This window comes from Gymnoscopelus braueri (genome assembly GCF_963280865.1).
Source record: "Gymnoscopelus braueri genome assembly, chromosome: 19".
NCBI lineage: Eukaryota > Metazoa > Chordata > Actinopteri > Myctophiformes > Myctophidae > Gymnoscopelus > Gymnoscopelus braueri.
In genome coordinates this window covers 39,954,375-39,976,785 of record NC_137621.1, presented here as the reverse complement: position 1 = coordinate 39,976,785, position 22,411 = coordinate 39,954,375, and the positions used below count along the sequence as shown (strand labels likewise).

General features: G+C 44.6%; 1 protein-coding gene across 3 annotated transcripts in view; it reads right to left on the bottom strand.

Annotated features, from left to right (window-relative positions):
- The window catches only part of pxdn (peroxidasin), a 93,282-nt gene that overhangs the window by 21,047 nt on the left and 49,824 nt on the right, over positions 1 to 22,411 (bottom strand). For 2 of the 3 annotated variants that reach the window (XR_013932060.1, XM_080413235.1), the window contains exons 10-19: positions 21,413 to 21,685; positions 20,317 to 20,592; positions 16,918 to 17,030; positions 14,680 to 14,836; positions 12,842 to 12,950; positions 9,239 to 9,396; positions 4,406 to 5,412; positions 3,421 to 3,917; positions 2,469 to 2,603; positions 1,396 to 1,604 (exon numbers count right to left, since the gene is read on the bottom strand). Coding sequence is in view for 2 of the 3 variants with exons in the window: in XM_080413235.1 (XP_080269361.1) it covers positions 1,396 to 1,604; positions 2,469 to 2,603; positions 3,421 to 3,917; positions 4,406 to 5,412; positions 9,239 to 9,396; positions 12,842 to 12,950; positions 14,680 to 14,836; positions 16,918 to 17,030; positions 20,317 to 20,592; positions 21,413 to 21,685 (2,934 nt within the window). In the remaining variant the exon portion in view is untranslated. Of the gene's footprint in view, positions 1 to 779; positions 1,145 to 1,395; positions 1,605 to 2,468; positions 2,604 to 3,420; positions 3,918 to 4,405; positions 5,413 to 9,238; positions 9,397 to 12,841; positions 12,951 to 14,679; positions 14,837 to 16,917; positions 17,031 to 20,316; positions 20,593 to 21,412; positions 21,686 to 22,411 lie in introns of those variants that run through there. The other variant, XM_080413236.1, reaches the window with a different exon arrangement.

Genomic DNA, 22,411 nt, shown 5'->3' with positions numbered 1-22,411 from the left:
CGAGAGGGTACAAATAAGAACGGGTCCATTTGGTACCATGCATTTTACCCACTTGAGCCCCCTTTCCACTGCAGCTTAAGCACCACACCACACAACACCGCATCAAAATATCTACCGTTTCCATTACACAAAAGTACCCCCTCTCAAATCCACAGGTATGAGTAGCAGACTCCGGTCATTGACACTCATTTGTAATGTAAACATAGGTGGAGGTCACTGCTTTTTGTCTAACAATGTAATGTAGGTGAGTGGCCAACTGTCCTGTATACAAATGCAAATCACCTGTGCACGTGCGGGTGAACCATTTGGTTCGGTATGAACCAAATGGATCCTTATAACTGTGATTATAATAAAATATAAATTATAATGTATTACAGCTATGCTAATTATAATACACTATAATGGATTATAACTGATTATAATACAATATCAATTATTATAATTTATTACAACTATGATAATTATAACACACTATAATAGATCACAACTGTGATCATAATACACTATAAAGTAGTATAATGTTTTACAACTATGATAATTATAATACACTACAACAGATTATAACTGTGATTTTAATACACTATAAATGATTATGTTTTACAACTATGATAATTATAACACACTAGAATAGATTTTAACTGTGATTATAATAATCTATAAAGTATTATAATGTTTTACAACTATATCCTGTTCTAAATAAAAAGTTGGTGAGTGAACAGTCATTATGAAGTGTTTGGCCCCGTTTGGCCTAGCTCAGACCAACCCAGGACTGGGTACTTTTTAGGCACCAGTTTAGTACCACTTACACACCACTCTACCCACTTCATTGTAGTGGAAACCGAGGCACAAGTGTGCGGTGTGGTGTGGGGTAGGGTGAGGCCATGCATATGGAAAGTCGCCTTTGGAGTAGCAAACACACCCATAACAGCTACAAAATAATTATAAGATTAATTGCCACCACTAACATACACATACAACCCCCAAATACGACACCGCTGCATGCACCCTTGGCCTTAAAGAGGCCAGCCAATGAGGAGAAAGTGAGGAGAAAGTGTTTTGCGAAAGTGTTGAATAAGTGTTGACTAGTTGCAGGGTCTGTACATAGACAGGTTTGCTTGGCAAGGCAACCTGTAACAAAGCCAACCTGTAAAAAAGAAAAAAAAGATCCTATCACACAAAGATGATTTGGCGTAATAACTCCGAGGACCCCCCCTAGGGGTCTGGACCACCCTGTTGAAGACCCCTGCTTCATTCCCTCCCTCCACGCAGTGTTTTTTTTTTTTCGCGCAGTGTTGATTTTGTCAGCAAATTTAGATTTAGTCTTTATTTAGTTGGAAAAAAAGGTAGTAAAAAATTGTCATAGTTTTAGTCGACGAAATAAACATTTGGCCCTACCTTCGCAGCAGTCCTGCCACATGCGCAGGTCAATCCTGGGGACGTCGTCACAGCTGCCGTAGCCGTGCGGCAGCGCCGCCACGGTGAAGACGTCGTGCTGGATGCGCGTGATGTTGTCCCCGTTGTCACACAGCACTCGGGTCAGGGAGGCCTGCTTCAGCTGGGTGAGCTGGGCCGGCGTGAACACGCCTGGGTTCTCGTACCAGAACCTGAGGGGACGGAGCGGGAGGGAGCAGCAGTGTGAGTAGTGGCAAAAGTAGTGACTTTTTTTTACCGATTGTACAAATGCCTTCTAAATCAGTAGTTCTCACACTTTCAAGATTTTTAGAAAATTATGTACAAGCTCGCATGATGTACAAGCTCGCATGCAAAAAGTAATAGTACTACTACTACTTGATCATACTACAGCATCACACAAAAGTATCAGATATACAAGCTCAAAACGTGGCGCAAATCAACACGTTTAGAGCTTGTGGATCTGCTATTTTTCATTTGAATCCTGAGAAGCAACAGGATGTCCATCCGACAGACAATATGCAAAAGTACAGTGAGAAAAAAGACCCCAAGGAATGGGGTCAATATAATTATTATGATAATTATTATGCCCTACTAACAGCAGCGCAAAGCATAGGTTCTCACTGAGTTACTACAGTTTAATTTTGTCCATATCTTGCCTTCTCCCTGTATGATTCAGAATGCAGTATTCTATACCTCCCTAGACATGATGGTCTATACAGTACCTCCCCACAAAAGGAAGCATGCCTTTATCTAAGTATCTAATCGTCTCTGTCGGGTGGAAACCTCATATGTTCATAACTTTTCAGGATAAAAAAAAAGAAAAAAGTATCAGATCTGCAAGCTCAAATTATGTCGCTTCGCGCCGCGTGATTGAGCTTGCAGATCTGGTACTTATGATTATTTTGTGTGACGCTATAGTATGATCAAGTAGGGCGTTAATTTACAAAAAAATACTACACAAAAAGTTTAAATATGGAGATAAGAGGTTTCTAGCCCCGACAGTGACGTTATACGTTTGTGAAGGAAGAGGCGCGGGTTTGTGTTCTGATCTTTACCTGTCGCCGTCTCGCAGGCGTTTGAACTGGGCCGCCAGCAGACACATGAGGGTGGGCCCCAGTCGGCTGCCGGGGACCAGGTCCTCAGCCATCAGGGCAGGGAACAGGTCTATGTTCAGAGGAGTGCCGTACAGCCTGCAGGATGAGACAGCAGAAAGGCTATAAACTCTTAACATCTACCATGGAGCGAAACGTCTACAAGACTTTTAGATGATCATTGGTTCTCAAAGTGTGGTCCAGGGAACCACACAGGAGGGGGGTTTACCAAGGGGTCCTCAGCAAAATTAGTTAAAATAGCGTCACAATCATTTTAACCACTCCCCCCCCCCCCCCCCAACAGTATATCTATTGAATTCCTCTTTTTACAAATTACGTTAACCATATACTTTGGCTATTAAAAAGCTAGCAGATGGACAAGCTCATCGTGCCACGTTATTAGCTTGTAGATCTGCAATTTAAAAATAAAACGTTCAAATTTGCTTCTGGAGGTCCCCGCACAAATTTTTTTTGAGATGGGGGTCCGCAGCCAAAACAAATCATTTTGGGGGTCCTTGACATGAAAAAAAAAACGTTGTCCCTGGAGCCACGGCTTCTCACAAGCTGAGAGCCCCAACGCTCCGGCACGCATGCACTTGTGTTGTTCAGACATGTTAACCAGCAGTGAAAATAGCCACTCTACAAGCTCACAACGAGTTGTGAAGCTAGTATTTCAAGCTGTTTTCCATTTCTGTGCAACAAGTGCATAAGATCATTCACTCTATTTCAGTGCAAGCATATGGAAAGAAGACAAACTTATGTTAAGAAGTTTGTTCTTAATGTCCCTTCGTGGATGAATAATATAGTAATTATCGTATATGATAATTATGGAAAATAACTCCCAATACAGGGCTTTGGATGATATGAAAAAGGTGCTCACAACCGTCATTTTTAGTCAACTCATTCGTCTCTTTACCTCTGCAGTTTCTCTCTGACGGAAGGGTTCTTAATCTCGTTCCTCAGGTCGTCGAAGCTCTGCGCCGACGTCAGGTTGCAGAAGGTCCTGTAGTCGTTGTACGGCGGTATCCCGTGGTCCCTCCCTCGCTGAATGTTCATGGCGGCCAGGTCCAGCGCCACGGAGTGCGCCATGGAGAAGAGCCTCTCCGTCAGCTCCGTGTTCAGCAGCTGCGTCGACACGCGCATCTTCCCGGCGACGCCGAACAGGCCGCGGAGGAGCGGGTCGATGCCGCCCTCGTTGACGATGCGGAACGGGGAGAAGAAGGCGCGGTGCAGGGAGATGTGGCCCTGCGGGATGGGCTGGAAGTCCTGGTCCAGCCGGTAGAGGATGGGGTTGATGAGCGTGTGTCCGAAGCGGAACGCCGCCGTGGCGAAGGAGTTGAGGATGGCGGCGTTGACGTTGGGGTTGTAGCCCGCGTAGGAGCCCATCAGCCTCATGCCGGCGTCTCCCAGGATCTAGGGGGGGGGGGGGGGGGGGGGGCAGGGGCATGAATGGTGGACTGACATCATGATGGTCATCAATGACATCATTATCATCATGCAACATTATCCTAGCTGTCGGGCAGAAACCTCCTACCTCCATATTCTTTTCAATAACTTTTTGTGCTTTTCGTAAATTAATGCTCTACTTGATCATACTACAGCATCACAGAAAAGCATCAAAAGTAGCTGATCCGAGCCGACTGAGCTTGCAGATCTGCAACTTTTCATTGCTTCATTTAAAAAAAATATGAAATCCTGAAAGGTTTTGGACATACAGTATGAGGTTTCCAACCAACAGAGACGATTTTCCGTCTCCGTCATTGTAATCGTAATCATATTTGTTTTTGTTTCATTACCGCTATTATGACCGTCTTCGCCGACGGGGATTATCCACAAAAAAACACAAATAATAAAGCGAAAGCACTGCAACCTGAGCGTAGTGTTAAGTTTGTGTGTCGTACTTTGGGCAGCCAGTGGTTGTAGGTGATGTGCTGCATCTGGGCGCCCACTATCTTCCGGGCCTCGTGGTAGATGGTGTCGCCGTCCCAGTGGGGGTTCAGCCTCAGCAGCTCCGTGGCCACGCGGTTGTGCTCCCGGAACCACACCGTGTGCATGGCGGTAAGGCCCAGCTGCTCGTTGGCGCGGTGGTCCCCGGCCATGAAGCAGGGGATGGGACTCTCGTTCTCGTCGCGCATGCACTCCGTGGGCGGCCCGGTGGCGAAGGGCAAGAGCGGCTTCCCCGTCCGCTGGATGATGCCCTGCCGGAGGAGGCCGCGCTGGCTGGCCAGGTCGCGGATCTCCTCCGACTCGTGCCGCGAGCTGCCGTAGACGTTGGAGGCGTCGATGTAGGAGGTCAGCTGGTTGATCTGCTCGCGCGGATACACGCTGTTCATGAGGAGCGACGTCATGCCGCTGCCGCACACGGGGCTGGACCGCACGAAGAACATGCAGCGGGTGCCGCTCCGCAGCTGCCGTGGGTCGTTGGGCGGGAACTGGATCGGGAAGCACGGCGGGTCGTTGGTGCAGACCTGCGTGCAGAGCTGGCCGTCGGAGAAGCGGGACTGGCTGAGGGCCGCCACCGTCGAGTCCAGGTCGTGGTCCAGGAACTGGCCCCACTGCATCAGCATGTGCGTGTAGCGGTCGTCGGGCGTGATGGTCTCCGTGCCGATCATGCTGGTGGACACGAACCTCGGGAGGGGCAGCCGGTAGCCGTTGTGCAGCCGCTCGGTGGCGCCGCGCGGTAGGTTGAACCCGTTGTCGTACACCGACTTCAGCAGCCGCTCGAAGGCGGTGAGCGACGCGCCCCACATGGGGTGCTGCAGGTTGTTGCAGGTGCCGTCATGGCTGCGGTACTTCTGGTGGAAGCAGATGTCGGAGCAGTTGTTGAAGCGCCGGTGCACGGCGCACCCCGACAGGTTGGCGATCATCTCCAGGAAGCGAGGCGACACCAGGTCGTTGTAGCGGAATGCTGGTTTGGGGAGAGAGAAGAATATGTGTTTGACATTTGATGAAGAGCAAATAAGGTCTTGCTGGGTTTCGTTGTGTTAAGTTTGGTTCATATACCATATCGTTGTTGTCGGGCAGAAACCTAATTCTAACTTTTTGTGGTTTATCCGTAAATTAATGCCCTACTTGATCATACTACAGCGAAGCGTCGCATTTTGAGCTTGCCGACCTGATACTTTTGCAATTTTTTTATTTGAACCCTGAAAAGTAACAGTTTTGGACATATGAGGTTTCCACCCGACAGCAACGACAGTGCATCATATTTCTATTTGCAAATATTGCAGATGTAAGAGTACAAAACAACATGTCAACAGGAACACAATTGACTGCAGTTTCTTTATACACAGCAAATATCAAATTTTCTTAGCGGATGCCATTGTGCACAGAGAGTGGAAAGAAACTTGAGACCTGTGGGCATAGATTGCACCATGTCACCAACGTGCCCCGACATGCTTCCATATGCGACGCCTCTTAAGAGTTAGCTCCAGTATGTTGTGTACAGTTTTGTGTGCAGCACATGTGTGCTTGTGTATGTTAGCAGTGTGGTGTGAGGGGGTTAGTAGGAGAACAATTGTGTGTGTGTGTGTGTGTGTGTGTGTGTGTGTGTGTGTGTGTGTGTGTGTGTGTGTGTGTGTGTGTGTGTGTGTGTGTGTGTGTGTGTGTGTGTGTGTGTGTGTGTCCGCGTCCAACACAAGTGGGGGTAAAATGAGATCATGTTGTCCGCAAATGAAACGGCACCACCTGCTATGACGGCCATACCCCCATCTCCCCCAAATCCTCTCTCCCCGATGGTTCCCTTTCACAGAACCATTCACAGAGGAGACCAGGCCAAACTCATGTTGGTGTTGGTGTGCGTCGCTGTGGTTTTGCACGCATGCGCCTGCATATTACAGCGCGCTTGGTGGAGAGGACAGTGAGACTGCTGCGGTGGGTGTCCCCCTCCCAAGTCATGGAGAGATACAATCAAAACAGTCCCGATTGTTTTGTTTTTTTGCTGACTGGCAGAATCTCTCTGTGTGCCTGGTCCAGAGCCAACGCAACAATGAACACTTGGCTGTTGGCATAACTAATGAAAACATTGTCTCTCTCTCTCTCCCTCCCTCTGTCTGTCTACGCATTTCCCTCCCTCTTTCTGTTTCCAAAGATCTGGCTCTCATTTCCCTCCAAATCTCACCTAATCAAAGCCTTATTTTTCCACCCTTCTCTTTCTTTAGCCCCGCTCTCTTACCCCTTTTCAATTAAACAATTTAGGTATCATCGTATCCAGAGCGACAAAGTGCAAGATCCGATTAAGTGGCATGAAACCTAGTCAACGAACGATAGGGTAATTGGGTAAATAAGAATGCAAAAAAAGAAACAATTTAGGACTACAAAGTAACTAGGATACCAGGTGAACATCAAATGTAGCATCTGGCTAAACAACATGCTACAGTAATTGTATAACTAGCATCTATAGAAAATAGCCTACAAGTTTTCAGACTGTGGTGGAAAATGGGGAGTGAGTCCTGACTGAGGGGGGGGAAGTCGGAGGTCATTCCACAGTTTGGGAGCCAGGAGGGAGAAGAGTTAAGGATGCTTGGAGCGTTAGCCAGGGTGTTGTCATTTTCTCTCTCTCTTTCCCAAGTCTGTTCACACTCATTCTGTGTTCTCCACTAATTGTAACTCAGGCAAGAAAATTACCTACTGTACAAGGCTCAATATTGGCCAGCAGAAAATATTCTCTGAAAGCTCACTGGTTCCCACACTCCACACAACTAACCCCTTTAGCCTTTCATGGCTGTAAAATTTAGGCCCCATTAGTATGATTGCTCTCACATACCATAAAGATGAAATATGGTGGACATGTTGCTTTCTTGGCTCATTGAATACCTCTCCATGCGCATGCAAAGACATTTAACTCAAAACGTACTTGCAACAACGTTCTACTTACAGTACATACCAACTCATATCCTGCTCAACCAGCTCGCTGCACGCACATGCATATATGAATCCACAAGTACATGCATGCATGACACTATGCATGCATACATGTCCATAAACAGCAACATAAACAAATTCCCCCCTGCCAGGTCTGTGTTTGCCAGTGATGTTAAGCTAAGCGTGCTGCGGTGTGACAGCGGGCTAGTAAAACTGTTTATAGGCGCCTAGTCAACCGCTCCATGGTCGAGTCTCTAGCCCTCAGGTCACAAGGGGGAGAAAATGGCATGCAGATGGAAGAGTGGCCACAGCCAAATATGCTCATAACAACACTATGGTAATTCATAAGAGTGATACGAGACCCAAAACGTTGGCTGCTCAACGGTTTGTTTGCAAAACTTGAATGGGACACGTCGCTGAACCCAAAACAGGGTGTTAATAGGATTCTAACGGTAATTTCGACTTCAAAATAGTGGAAAAATTATGTTGGCAATATATAAGATTGGGAAATGAGGGATTAGGAAGATTAACCACTACGTAACCAGACTTTTGCCAAACGTAGACCTCTACTTTCTGCAGTGAGTAATTTTGTTTGGATTTTGACCCTTGGAAAATCACTAGCAGCGAGACAGCTGACCAACGCTGCCTCTCCCATGCTGCCGAAGTCAGTTTCTTTGGCTCATATTTTGCACAATGTTTTAGTGTTTGCCTTGGGGTCCAGGCTTTATGGTGTGAGCCATAAGAAAACAAACGACGATCCATTTTCACACTTTTTCTTTAACAAGTCTACTGGGCTAACGTTTGTTCGGGTGTCGACTCAGGAACAATTTAACCATTGCATAACTTCACTAAATGCAATAATTATACTGTGGAGCCATTTTTTTTTTATTAGTAGAAATGTTGCCCAGTTTGAAAGCTGGCATCCCTGGCAGTTATCACAACGAACACTAGAGTGCACATGTGGACAATTTTCAAACAGATCTTTAATAACAAGACGCACTGTCAACTTTTTTTTTATACAATAAGAAACTTTCAGACTTTCTCAAGACTATTCTCAACCAAATCTCCACACTACTCCAAGTCTGGAAAAGAACTGCACTAGCACCCTGGTAATTGATTGTACGTGTGTCTGAGGATGCAAGTCATGGAAGCCAGATTTGTAACCCTGAGGGGATACAATTGTAGCCAAATAGACCGTAAGATTCCATTTGATTACATGTGTACACACTGAGTTACAAATGAATAAATTAACTCTGAGGAATTTACTGTCCAACATCCCCACAGAAATAAATTCTGTACTGTGTTTCGTATTGTGAACGGACCTTGGGGGACAGTTTACCAACAGAAGTAGTGTACCAACAAAAGTCCATATTCTTTGGTCCCATACAGTCTGAAAAAAACCAGCGCTCGGTTCTCGACAGCCAACAAGAGCCCAGAAACCTCTTTTCAATGAATGCATGTGTAGGCACATCGGTTCCAGTCTGCGAGCGTGGCTGGTTAAAAACACACTAAAGCTGAGGTATATGTTTAGGCACGACATTGTTTGTTTTAAGTCTTTAATGACAATTGTGTTGTGAGTGAATTTGTGTGGCTTAGAGTGAATCTTAGGGGAAGGAAGGGAAGTGGAAAACCACTTGTTAATTTTTCTAATTCAGCTTCAGTACTGTTAGGGGTTAAGTGTCTTGCTCAGGGACACTTCTGACGCGTAGACATGGGCAGGCCGGTACGAGAACCAGTGACCAACTGTATACCAAACTGCCTCTGTACCCACTAAGGCTAAGCTACGGCCACCCCAAGTAAATACTCTGGAGTTAAGCGAGGTTTGCGTGAGATTTCACTCAATGAGACTTCATCTGCTAAGTCAGGCTCACCGGTGCCATTGGTGTCCACCATGAGGCCCTGGTTGACGTGGTTCTGGATGAGAAGGAGGGTCTGCTCGAAGATCTCCCCGGCCCGCGCCTGCTCCACTGTGTAGGGGTCCCGTGGGTAGCGGAACAGGGCCAGCAGCTCGCCTGGGGTCCGGGGCTGACTGGAGGGATTAGGGAGAGAGACAGAGGGAGACGGACGGATGACAGCAGAGCATTAGCGAGTGCGTGGAAATAGACAATGTGGTGAAAAGATGACTGAAGAAAAAGGGCGGGAATACAGGAGGAGAGCGAGAGATAAAAACAAAGCCAATGGAAGGTAAGTGAAAGAAAAACAGATTGATTTCCGACGTCATGTTCACATCACATTCCTAGAGGGTCATTTTTTCCTAGAGAAAAAGTGAACCAACATTCTCTCCAGAACATTTCTTTATTGGTGCCAGGAGTAGGTGAAAGAGTTCAAGCCCAGCCTCTCACAAACATGCACGTACAAGTTCAGTCACTACAGCTTAGTTTTAATCTAATCCACTGCAAGTTTATTTCTGGGTGCATGCGTGTTTGTCGTGCACGCTTTCCCTGCTCCACGTGAACCTCGCCGCATGGCTTTACTACAACTTTTTCTTTCTTTTCTTTTTGAACGTAGCGTTTCGACTGCAGTCTTTGAAGCGGGTGCCCAGGGGTGGACTCAAAGGCGTGGCAAACAACGGAGCCACGTGCCAGAGCCACAGGTGTCCCGCCCGGCCCCAGATCAAAACAAAATGTTCTCACTTCACAAGCGAGTTTAGGTGGTGACGTAATGCGCCGCTTGACCCAAAAGGGGCTGTTCAGGATCGACATTCTACTATACTTGTGGGGACATTTGGCCCTCTGATGTTACGAGTACGGCCTGATGCATACTTTGTTGCGAGCCGGTGTGAAAATAGGATATCTACAAGCTCACAATGCGCTGCACTGCGACACAATGTGAGCTTGTAGTCTATTTTCAGCGAGGGACACTGTTATGACTACATGTATGATTGATTGATTTGATTGAATATTTTATTAGGCAAAAAATGTAAAACAACAGTTACATTTAAAATAATTTGTGTAACAGGTCCGTTCATGAAAGTCCTTGCAGACTTGTTTCCAATGAGGGCCTTGGTATTCATAAACCTTGTTTCCAATGAGGGCCTTGGTATTCATAAACCTTGTTTCCAATGAGGGCCTTGGTATTCATAAACCAGGCTTAAGGTGTTAATACATTTGAAGCTATAGAAACTCAAACTGGCAGATAGCATTTCGCAGTATTAGTCCATGAGCCAGACAAGATTTCATCATCGAAAGAGTGGGCAAAACCATACCTATATTAAATTGTTCATAGGGTCAATACGAGTAAATAAATGTATGATAACCTCTCCACAGGAGCAGCTTTTTCATGGTTATCACACATTTTGTTATTTTCCCCATATGTACATGACAGGTGAAAAAATTACAAAATTTTAAAAAGAGTTATAATGAAACTTCCCCAGTTGATTACTTACATGAAGACAACGATTTATCGTATTACTATTACTATTAAGTTTTCTGAAATTGTATATTTAAATATGCAAATTAGGCATTTAGTCCATGAGCCAGAGCCCCAAAATTGAGCCAGATATTGAATATTCCCTCGTTAAAAACCTTTGACTCCAACATCTTAACAAAATGAAATAAGAATGTTGACTCTGGCTTTGTCCAATGTTCCAATGTTGATTCTGGAAAGTTATGCAAATTCAGGCATATTTTCCTAATGCCTAATTTGCATATTTAAATATACAATTTCAGAAAACTTGTAATAGGATAAATCATTGTCTTCATGTAAGTAATCAACTGGGGAAGTTTCATTATGATAACTATTTTTTAAATTTTGTCATTTTTTCACCTGTCATGTACGTATGGGGAAAATAACAAAATGTGTGATAACCATGAAAAAGCTGCTCCTGTGGAGAGGTTATCATATATGTATTTACTCGTATTGACCCTATGAACAATTTAATATAGGTATGGTTTTGCCCACTCTTTCGATAATCATTGCTCAATTTTGGGGCTCTGGCTCATGGACTATATAGCACAGCAGCAATCTATACATGTAAAAGCTCCAAGAGTATTTTTGGTTATTTTTCTCATAAGGCTGAAAGCATTATAAGCGCCGGGGCGTAGCCGAGAGCATGAAGGAGTATTTTGCCAAGACCTGTTAAGTCATCTTGGAGTGCCCATACAAGTGTGAAAAAAGGGGCTTTTTTTTAGAGCAACATATGCAGCTGCACAGCAAAGTGGACCCATAACTGTCCATTTTTACACCTTCAGAGTGAAATCAACATTCCACATTTTACTGTGTGGGAGCTCGGGACGGAGTGCAGGAAAGAGGAGACAGGATGAGGAGAGGACTGATGGAGATTCCAGAATGCTGTACGGTATAAACAACTTTCTAAAGGATGTTCAGCAGTCAGCCAAGGAGAGTGCAGGTTCCTCAGCTGGAACTGTCATTAGACAAGAGCTGGAAATCCCCTTAACACAATTCAGGTCACCTGTGTTTGATCCTGTGTTTGGGTTTGATCCCGTGTATGTATCCGTGTCCAGGTGCATGTGTGTGTGGGCTGCGTGTGTGTCTGCATGCAGGTGCACGCATGCATGTGTGACGTGTGTGTGTGTGGGATGTGTGTATGTGTGCGCACACACACCAAGGAAAAAAACACCTCTGCTAACCACATCACTCAACAGGATGCAAAGACTTCATGACTCAAATTGCAGCCACCTACGCGTTTCACTGAGTGAAGAGAGTGCAATGAAAACTTCACTGGACAAACGTGGAGCGTCTTCCAAGACACATTAACGTTCTTTCTCTCCGTGCCTCAGTGAAAAGAGCTGTGGATCAAATTCAGCCGGGGCCTGAATCTTTAAACGAAATAGCATAAACACTTAAGTACAGTAAAAAGCAAAAGCCATTATTCAAAGTATGCCGTGGCACAAATTCACAACACACAAACCCCCGGCACTCATAAAATATATACTACACACAAGCACACACACACATTAGTATTACTATACTTGTGAGGACATCAACATTTTAACCTTTTGTTTGCCATTTTTAACCCTTAACCCTAACTTATACTTGCAGTAGTTACGCGTCGGTGTCAGGCATACCTCTAACCCCAAACCCTAAACCTAATAACCTATAACCTCTAAATGCTTCATCTTAACCCTGACCCCAAACCCAATCTTTTCCTAACAACCATTTCTCTTGTGAGGAGGACCAGCAAAAAAAAACATCCTCAATATCTAATTCTCAAATTCATCTATACATGACATTTATTGTTCATTTCTGCATATGTGCAAGTGTTGCTTGTACATTTGCTTTTGTATATCGTCGCTGTCGGGTGGAAACCTCATATGTTCAAAACTGTTTCGGTTTCAGGATTCAAATTCCAAAATAATTAAAGTATCAGCAGATCTACAAGCTGATGCTTTTATGTGAGGCTCTAGTATGATCAAGTAGGGCATTGATTTACGAAAAAACTAAAGTAAAAAAAAGTGGAGATAGGAGGTTTCTGCCCGACAGCAACGATACTATGCGTCTCTCTCACGTCTTACCCATCAAACAGACGTCTTCTGGTGGACTCGATGGCACTGTCCACATTGCGGATGGCCTCCTCTATGGATGAGGTGACGAAGGTGTCACCCTCTCTACTGACCAGGGGTACTGTGCACAGACACACAAGAGAGGCACGTCAGTGACAACAGCAATTGCTTTCCCAATAGGACGTCCAAAAGAAAAGAAAAGAAAATATGCACAGGACTCATAGTCCCAAAAACAATGATATCATGAAGTGCTGTTGTTCTGGCCAAACCTATGATACATTTCATCTTCTGACTTAATGAGAGTCATGCGAGTTCATTTAGTGCCTCTAACTTAATTTGATTTAGTTTCATTTGAGTGAATCAATGTTAGTTCATCGTTTTTGGACTGGAATGACAACCAACCAGCAAATTATTTTTCAAATGTTTCTCACAGTTGTGCAGCAGTAACTGAGATCACTATAAATGTCAAGATATTTTAACAAGCCTATGCTAAGCTGGAGTCTACAGTACATAATAAAAAACCTAACCTAATCGTAGTTCAACAATGGTGTTTAGGTTCATAAATCTCCAGTACTTCCTCTACAGTGGGAGACGGCACCTTATAGGGTGCTATAATTCACAATCCCTCCCTATCTTGGAGTTTAGACAGTTCTGGCACACTTCTAATTCTCGAGCGTGCCATAGCAAACAGTGCGGTTGTGAGGTGAGGGTCTCCGAGAGTGGCCAACAACAACAGGACATGTTGAAGGTTCATGGGTCGCCGTCACAACTCCCGCGGTCTGACCTGAAACGTCTCAGCAGGAAACACACATCAACACACTCAGGGAGGAGCCGACGCGAACCTGATAGCCTCACTGCAGATTTTCAGTAATTCACTTGGTGACTTAAGAAAGAAACAATCTGATAATCTCACTCTCTATGAGATCAATTCCCTGGTGTGAATCCAGTGTTCAGCCATTGTGTTTTTTCTTTTCTTTTTTGCATTGGTGCATATTGGTCGATCTAGCCCTCGCGTGTGACTGTCTCATAGGTTAGCCCAGCTAATAGTCTGCATGTGTCAATAATAACATGTGTACAGTACAGTGGCAAGAATTAAAAGAATGGATTTGCGTCTTTGGGAAGAAATAACTTAAGACTCAAGTTAACATTCCATGAGACAAGAGAAGGCAACCCTAACCCTTTCTAGTTTGAGACAGACTTGTACTTGAGGTCACGTGATCGCGCACAGCTCGTGGTGTTGTGCGTTTCTGTCAAAACAGTGGGACCTAACATCTCCGAAAAAGTACTCTCCATCTTGATATATTGACCACAGATGTGAAGTTTAAACAAAATTATTTATTATCATTATTATTATTATTGTTCTTGTGACAGACTATTTTTTTAGGTCCTCACACCAGCATCTCAGTACATCTCACTGCTTGTACCTGTATGAGTAGTAAAAAAAAAAACCTTGATTGATTTCTCTGTATTTTTGTGTTGATATTTGAACTGTTTGGTTGCTCCTATATATGTCTATGAAATGAATACCAAGGACCTTAATGGAAACAAGACCACAAGGACTTTTTTGGACAGACCTTTTAGACAAAGTATCATAAATGTAATTGTGATTTTTCCATTTTTTGCCTAATAAAAATGTCAATCAATCAATCAAAGATTCTTATATAACTTATATAGTTGCCCAATAAAGTGGGTGGATCAAGTTCACATTATGCATTTGGCACTGAACTTGCCTAGGTGCAAGTACAGTTAATGAGAAATGGCCAGTGTTTGTGGCGTGAGACTATTAGTATGAGTTGCCAATGTCAAAACAAAAGTTAGTTTGTCGTCTGTGAACATTGGTTTGATCTTACTGGTCACAGTGAGCACCATGCTGACAGCCTGGTATCCGATGGGGTTGCGGGCCACGCATTCATACCGACCAGCGTCGGCCGTGCCCGCATCCTTGACCTCCAGATAGCCGTCAGGACTAATGTGGAACTTGCCGCTCTCTGTCACCTGCACTCCATCCTGTGGAAGGGAAGGGGGGGAGCGGGGTCAAGGAGCAAAGGTCATAACCCTGGGAGTTACCATGTGGACAGCCAAATAACAAGGCAGAGATTAACAGCCTCTGGTTGGAAAGCGTTGCAGCAGTGATTCTGATTGGATGTTAATACCAGCAATTGTGCTCTGCAACGGGCAATTATGATTGGAAGCCCTTGTAGCAGTGATTTTGACTGAACGATTAAAACAGGAATTTGATTGGCTATGTAACTGAGATTCTTATTGGACAGGTTAATAACAGTAGGCTGTTAATAGCAGTGACTGATCAGATGGCCTTTTAACAGCGATTCTCACTGACCAGGTTAACAACAGTGATTATGACTGGATGGTTAATAAACAGTGATTCCGACTGGACGGCTGCCATAGACATAAAAAGGTCTGGGGCGTATGTATCGCCAGGCACCATTTTTGGGAAGGCAATGTCATAAGAGGCAGCTGCGCACCAACTAGTTAGTTAGTTGGAACCTGCCGAAAATCCACACTCGGATTTGTGAAATAAATCGGATTTTACTGCAGTCTAAACAGGTCCCTAGAGAGTGAGACATGGTCAGTTTGTGTGCAGCTTGGGGCTGTACAAACAGACGTTTGTGTGCAGCTTGGGATGAGATTGATTCAGAACAAAAATGTGTTGTTCAACAGCCATCATGTTATGTTATTGTCATTAGTTGTGTCTTCATTTTACAAATTGAGGCTTCATCGCATCGCCAAACTATAAATTATGTGAGTGGCAACGTGGCAAAAGTTGTGCAAAATAGTTATCTTCCAGGGATTTGTATTATTATTTATTATTATAATTGATTTATTTGTTTGTTTATTTACTTACCAACCATATATTATAATGCTCTGCGACTTTTATGTTATAATTGCCTTCAACTGTCAACTGGAGTGTTATGTGTTATGTTTCAGTGGCATTAAAATATAGAACAGACTGTCATTGTCTCAAACCGATTTCATTTGTATTTACTGTGTCAATTGTCAATTGTTGCAGTCTTTCAAAGTTGATAACAGATAGAAGTGTTCTGTTTATTTGTTTGTTTGTTGTTTATTTATTTAATTGTGGTATTTATTATTTAATGTTTGGACCTAAAAACGTCCATATATAGCTGTGTTCTGACCTGAATAGCATGATGAGGATTGTTGGATATAGACAGAAAAGGCAATTCTGCAATGTGGCCAGCATATTTAATGTATATACCGTAGTCTATTCCAGTGACTGGACTGACATAAATGCTTTGTGACTATTACTGTTACTTGGATTAGATTAGAAAATATGCATTTTAGATGTAACCAAGTATAGGCCTACTGGGTCCATAACTCCATGTCTGGCATTTGTTACAAACTTCAGTTAACCGCTGGAAAATCGGTTGAAAATACAGGAAGTTGTGATGATTTTAATAGTAGAGCGAATGTCTGCTTCAATGGACATAAATGCATTAGAAGGCTCGGCTGCCTTCTAATACAAGTCGCTGCAATGAACTGCAGCGGCCAATGAGGTATCTAGGTTTCTATATCTATGACGGCGGCAGCGTCCAAGAGGCTTAATTTACCAAGATAAGGCATCCCACGCCTCGACACTAGGTGCAAAATTGGCAAACAACAAACAAAACAAATGGTCTCTTAAGTGGGTGTGACTGCCTCTCCCCGCCCCCTTCTCCCGCCCCCTTCTCCCGCCCCATTTGATGAGCTCGGGCCAACAGTATCTGTGAACGTTGTGTGCTTCTGGTCTCTTAACGGGGCTGGCACCCACTTCACACAGATACAGGAAATCAATTGAAGATGACTTTGTAACAACGATTTTGCTTCCTTGGTTTTCTACACTTTTCTTCCTTTATTGTACAGTACACTTATAGTACAGTGGCTGAGTGACATGAAACAGGGTGCGAGACGGGAAGTGACACACAGCAAAGGTCGTCGGGCTCGGGCATTCGAGCCTATATGTAACCCTAAATGAATGTTTTTATAGTGGCTACAATGACGGAATGGTTTGTGTCTGCGAATCTGACTGGAGGACACCTGGAATGCTGACAGTGGAGTCTCTAGCCTCTGACCTTGTTCCAGGTGAGGACGGGCTGAGGTTGACCATGAGCGCTGCAGGGAATCTGGACGTCTTGGCCAGACTCCACCGTTTGGTCCCTCGGAGCGGTTGTGAAAACAGGCGTTACTGAATGAGTTAAAACACACACGTTAATGATTATGCAGCATGTACAGTACGATCATGGTTAACAGTAGACTTGACGCATGATGAGAAACGAGAGTTATCCATCAATCCATTGTCTGCATTGCAGCCCTAAGTGGCGCTGCGCTGTGAAGCACACATTAAAAGATTGAATGGACACATAATATCATCAAGGAATTTCTATACCAGCTTTTGTTCTCAAATCCCAAACAACTCGACCTCCCCTCCTGTCTCGGGCCTTGTTCCAATTACATTAAATGAGAACAGCTGATGTTTTTTTACCCATGTACAGAGACTGCATGGGGAGGTCAACAATCATTGACTGTAACACAGCCACAACCCTTACACACACACTCACACACACACACACACACACACACACACACACACACGTGCACGCAAGCCCGCCCCATACACACTTGCACACTCAGGCAGACACAGAGCGTGATTCATTGGGTCACACAGTGAGCAAAGATCATGACACAATCCTCTCGCAGCTGGAGTCTGGGGTGGGGGGTCTGGAGCTGGGGCTGGGGGGTAGGGGGGGGGGATCATGGCTGTGGTTTGGTGGTCCCCATCCTCTTCCGCGTAAAAATTCCTCCAAAGCTGCCATTATTACGAAGAGCAGCGAGCCGCCTGGCCCACGGGAAATTCCCACAGGTCTTTGAGACCTCAAGCGGGCAGGGGGGTGGGGGTAGGGGTTTAGGTGTGGGTTTGGGGGGGGGGGGGGTCTGACAGCAGGGTTTCACACTAATTAACTGCTTTTAACCCATTAAGACCTCAAGCTGATTCTAGAAATGTCTTCTAAATCAGTAGTTCTCAAACTTTTTCGTGCCAAGGACCCCTAAAATGTATATGTATTTGTGCCAAGGACCCCCAGAAGCGAATAAATGTGTTAAAAAGAAAATCAAAATTATTGAGAACATTTTGAAAACCACACACTGTTCTAAATACTATGAGTTTTCTGAAAAACGTATATTGCTAAAATGACACGTTTTCCCGGTTTCAATGGGTTAAATCAAAACACGAACTTTATTTATGGTACAGGAGGTTATGGCACTCAGGTTATGGGGAGCGCTTCTCACAACGCCCCATAAGAATGTGTGGCTAATGCTACTACTACAGGACTGTGTGACGACGCCTGGAATGACAAGACCGTGGAGCAAGGCTGTAGTCCAGTGGTGTAAAGTAACTAAGTACATTTACTCAAGTACTGTACTTAAGTACAATTTTGAGGTATTTTTTTTACTTTATCTTAAATTTTTTGTACTTTTACTTCTACTCCACTACATCTAAGAGGCAAATATTGTACTTTTACTAATTTAGTTAGTAGTTGCTTTGCGGATATAAATTATTATATTATAAAACATTCATTAACCACTTCAGCTCTATTTTATACATAGGCTATTTGAAAATAGCCGATCTACAAGCTCACAACACGTTGCATTGCAGCACGTTGTGAGCTTGCAGATCGGCTATTTTCAAACATTTTAAACATTTTAGTACTTAATACTTTAAGTACATTTTGATGCCAATACTTTTGTACTTTTACTCAAGTAACATTTTGAACACAGGCCTTTTACTTGTAACAGAGTATTGTTATGGTTGTGGTATTGCTACTTTTACTTAAGTAAAATATGTGAGTACTTCTTCCACCACTGCTGAAGTCAGGATATGACACTGGAAGATCCTTGCCCGGAAACAACAGCAAAGAGTTTACATCCTGAAAGAATGCTTAACTGTCAAAGTGAAAGCATGACAGAAGACCATGTTTCATCTCGTCCACCTTCCCTTTCTTTATCCCGTTCCATGTTTAGTCTGTTTCCTCTGCAGAGCCACTCTTAAGCTTAAAAGAGATATTCAAGGGTGACAGCTTGGTTGTGGGTTTGTGCGCTGTAGTTTTACAGTGCTGGGGCCATTATGCAACATGTACTTTTGGGCCATGTTAACAGGCATTACTACATGGAAAAACATGGTGTCATCTGGGGATTACAGACTTCCATGCTTTCCTGGCCCGCGCCAAGCCTGTAATTTTGGCTACACTCACAGTATATATACACACACACACACACACACACACACACACAGGAGAATCGGGCACACACAAAGCAGCACACATACACACACGCGTACACAAAGCAAACACATACACACTATCAAACACACCCAGAAAGAAAGAGGAACAATTGTCCCATTTGCACGAGAACATGCACACTCACCAGGAAACGTATTCCTACATGCAACGGTATACAATGCGTGACAAAGTTCCTCACATGCATACAGACAAAAACATAATTATAGTGTACACACACACACACACACACACACACACACACACACACACACACACACACACACACACACACACACACACACACACACACACACACACACACACACACACACACACACACACACACACACACACACACACACACACACACACACACACACACTTGTCTGTATTGTTTCACTCTAATGGCAGGCTGTCTAATTTGTGTAAACGACAAATTAGTGGATAGTGGATACAGTCCCGCTCCTCCCAACCCCCTTAACATCTAATACCAGCCTGCACTCCCCTCCTCTTACACAAATACACAGTGTTTATACCCAAACCTTTAACCCGACACTCAAATATGTCTGGCAGCAAGAATCGATTGATTGATTGATGTATGTTTATTTTACATGGACATAACAACTACATTGGACAAACCAGATGCACTGCTTTAAGTGTTTTAGCAAAATTGTCAACATCTGTCTACAGGAGGCATAGACAAAAATAGGTATGTTGTTTTCTGCACTTGTATGGTCATTGAGAAGTGAAGAAACGCAGGAGTGTTTCAAGAGAGTACATGTTACACAGTCAAATCCTCAGTGTTCATGTATCTATTTGTATCTCGGAGAGTGTACAGATGTCACCAAACGGGTCCACTTGGTTACATTTGGTTACAACTCTCAGAGTTAATTAATTTTAAAATGTTTAAATACCGTCTCTATCGGGTGTAAACCTCATTTGTCCAAAACTGTTACTTTTCAGGATTCAAATTCAAAAACAGCAAAGATCTACAAGCTTGTGGATCTGCTACTTTCGATAAGTTTGTGTGACGCTGTAGTGTGATCAAGTAGGGCGTTAATTTAGGGGGAAAAAAACACTAAAAGTTAGAATATGGAGATACGAGGTTTCTGCCCGACAGCAGCGATATGCAGAATCTGGCATGAAGTCAAACAACTGGAATTTTTGTTCCCGTGTCCTACAGCAACGTGGTCTCACCTCTCTGCTGGATGCTGAGCTGCACGGCCGTGCGCACCGTGCCCACGGCGCTGACCGCCTGGCACTCGTACTGGCCCTCGTCGTGGGCGGCCACGCGGGTGATGCGGAGGGCGCCCGTGGACAGCACGGCGTGCCGGCGGTCCAGGGGGAGCGCGCTGCCCCCCCGCGTCCAGGCGATGACCGGCTGCGGGTAGCCGCTGGCCTCGCAGGGGAAGTCCACCGTGTGGCCCTCCAGCACCGACTGGTCCCGCGGCGTGACCGTGAACTGGGGGACAGCTGGGTTGGGAGGAGGGGGGGGGGAGGAGGAGGGGGGCATTTTGGCTAAGTGTGAGTCACTCACCCTGTCACATTTTGTTATAAAACAATGTGTGAGAGAGAGTGAGAGAGATCCACTTGGGGAAATTGTGTCTCATAGCTCACAAAGGCATTCAAATACACAATACTTAAAATTGAGAAGTCCTCTAAAAAAAGAAAAGTTGAAATTCAAGCGAGAAACTGTTACTTTCCAGGATTAAAATTCTAAAATAGCTAAAGTAGCAGATCTACAAGCTTGCGGATCTGCTACTTTTGTGTGACGATGTAGTATGATTAACTCATTCACTGCCATTCACTAAATAGCCCAAAAAGCCCTGACTGCCAAATGTATTTTTTTTAAATGTAATTAAAACATTTTTTTTAAAGAGGTGGCGTAAGTAGGGTGTTGGGGCGCCCAGGCGCATACCACATAACGCTGGTAATCTAGCTTGACAGCGTGTCACGGGTTTGATTCCCATTCCCGACAACCTTTGCTGTGTGTCACCCCCCCCCCCCCCCCCCCCATCTCTCCCACATTTCCTGTCAGCCTACTTTCCTATCAATGAACGCAGAAAAAGCCCCAAAAAATATATTTTAAAAAAAGCATCGATTGAGTAGGGCGTTGATTTAGGGGGGGAAAAAAGTTAGAATATGGAGATAAGAGTTTCAGCCCGACAGCAACGATATCTTTATCCGAGGATAAGATCCAGTTTTCCCTCAAACATACAGTAGATCCAATGCAAGGTAATGCAAAGCAGCAGTTGGGGACGTTCCACAAAACGTGCAGCGGCCCCGCTCTCACCTTGCACTATGATGTAGGCCGTGGCGTGGATGGTGTCCACGTTGTTGGAGGCGAAGCAGGTGTACTGGCCCCCGTCGGCCTGCACCACGTTCTGGATGAAGAGCCCGCCGGAGGGGGTGCTGTTGATGCGCGCGTCGTTGGGCAGCGGCGTGCGGTCCCCCTTGGTCCAGGAGACCCGGGGCTGGGGCTGGCCCGTGGCGCTGCACTCCAGAGTCACGCTCTCCCCCACCAGCACCTCCGTGTTCTGGGGCTGGATCACGAAGCTGGGCCGCGCTACAGGAGAGGATGTCGTCGTGTGGAGGTGATGGTGGTTGTTGGGAGAAAAGAGAAGAGAGGAGATGAGAGGAGATGAGAGGAGTGAGCAGAGGATGAAAAAAAAGAGAGATTTGGTATTAGGCGAGTGAGAGAGAACAGGTTGTGAATGGTTTAGGGCATTGGTTCTCAAAGTGGGGTCCGGGGACCCCCAGGGGTCCTTGGGGGGGTACCAGGGGGTCCCCAGCAAAATGTGTTGATAAAGTGTCACAATCATTTTAACCACTTTAACCATAATATGGTTAATAATAATGATGGGGGTCCGTGACCAAATATATATCAATTTGGGGGTCCCTGACATGAAAAAGTTTGAGAACCACTGGTTTAGGGGGCAGGGATGAGTCAGGGAACACTGTAAAAGCCTTAGCATTACACTAAGAGTGTACAAATTTGTACACTCTTAGGAGTTAAATGAAAGTCATACTGTGTAACGTTTTCAATTAAAGAAAAGTTATCTTGATATAAATCTTTCACTGGTATATCACAATAACCATTCCACATAAATGTGTTTTTGGACAACTTCAGTAAACACAATTTTTAGCCATGAGTGTCTGGCTCCCTCAGAAAACATTCTTGTTGCATTCCAAAACATCCTCAGTGCAAGGACCGTTCAGCATTCGCTTTTGGAACGGTACTTCCGTGATTTTGGTTTCGAACTGAATTCTGGGAATCACAGTTCTAACAGAC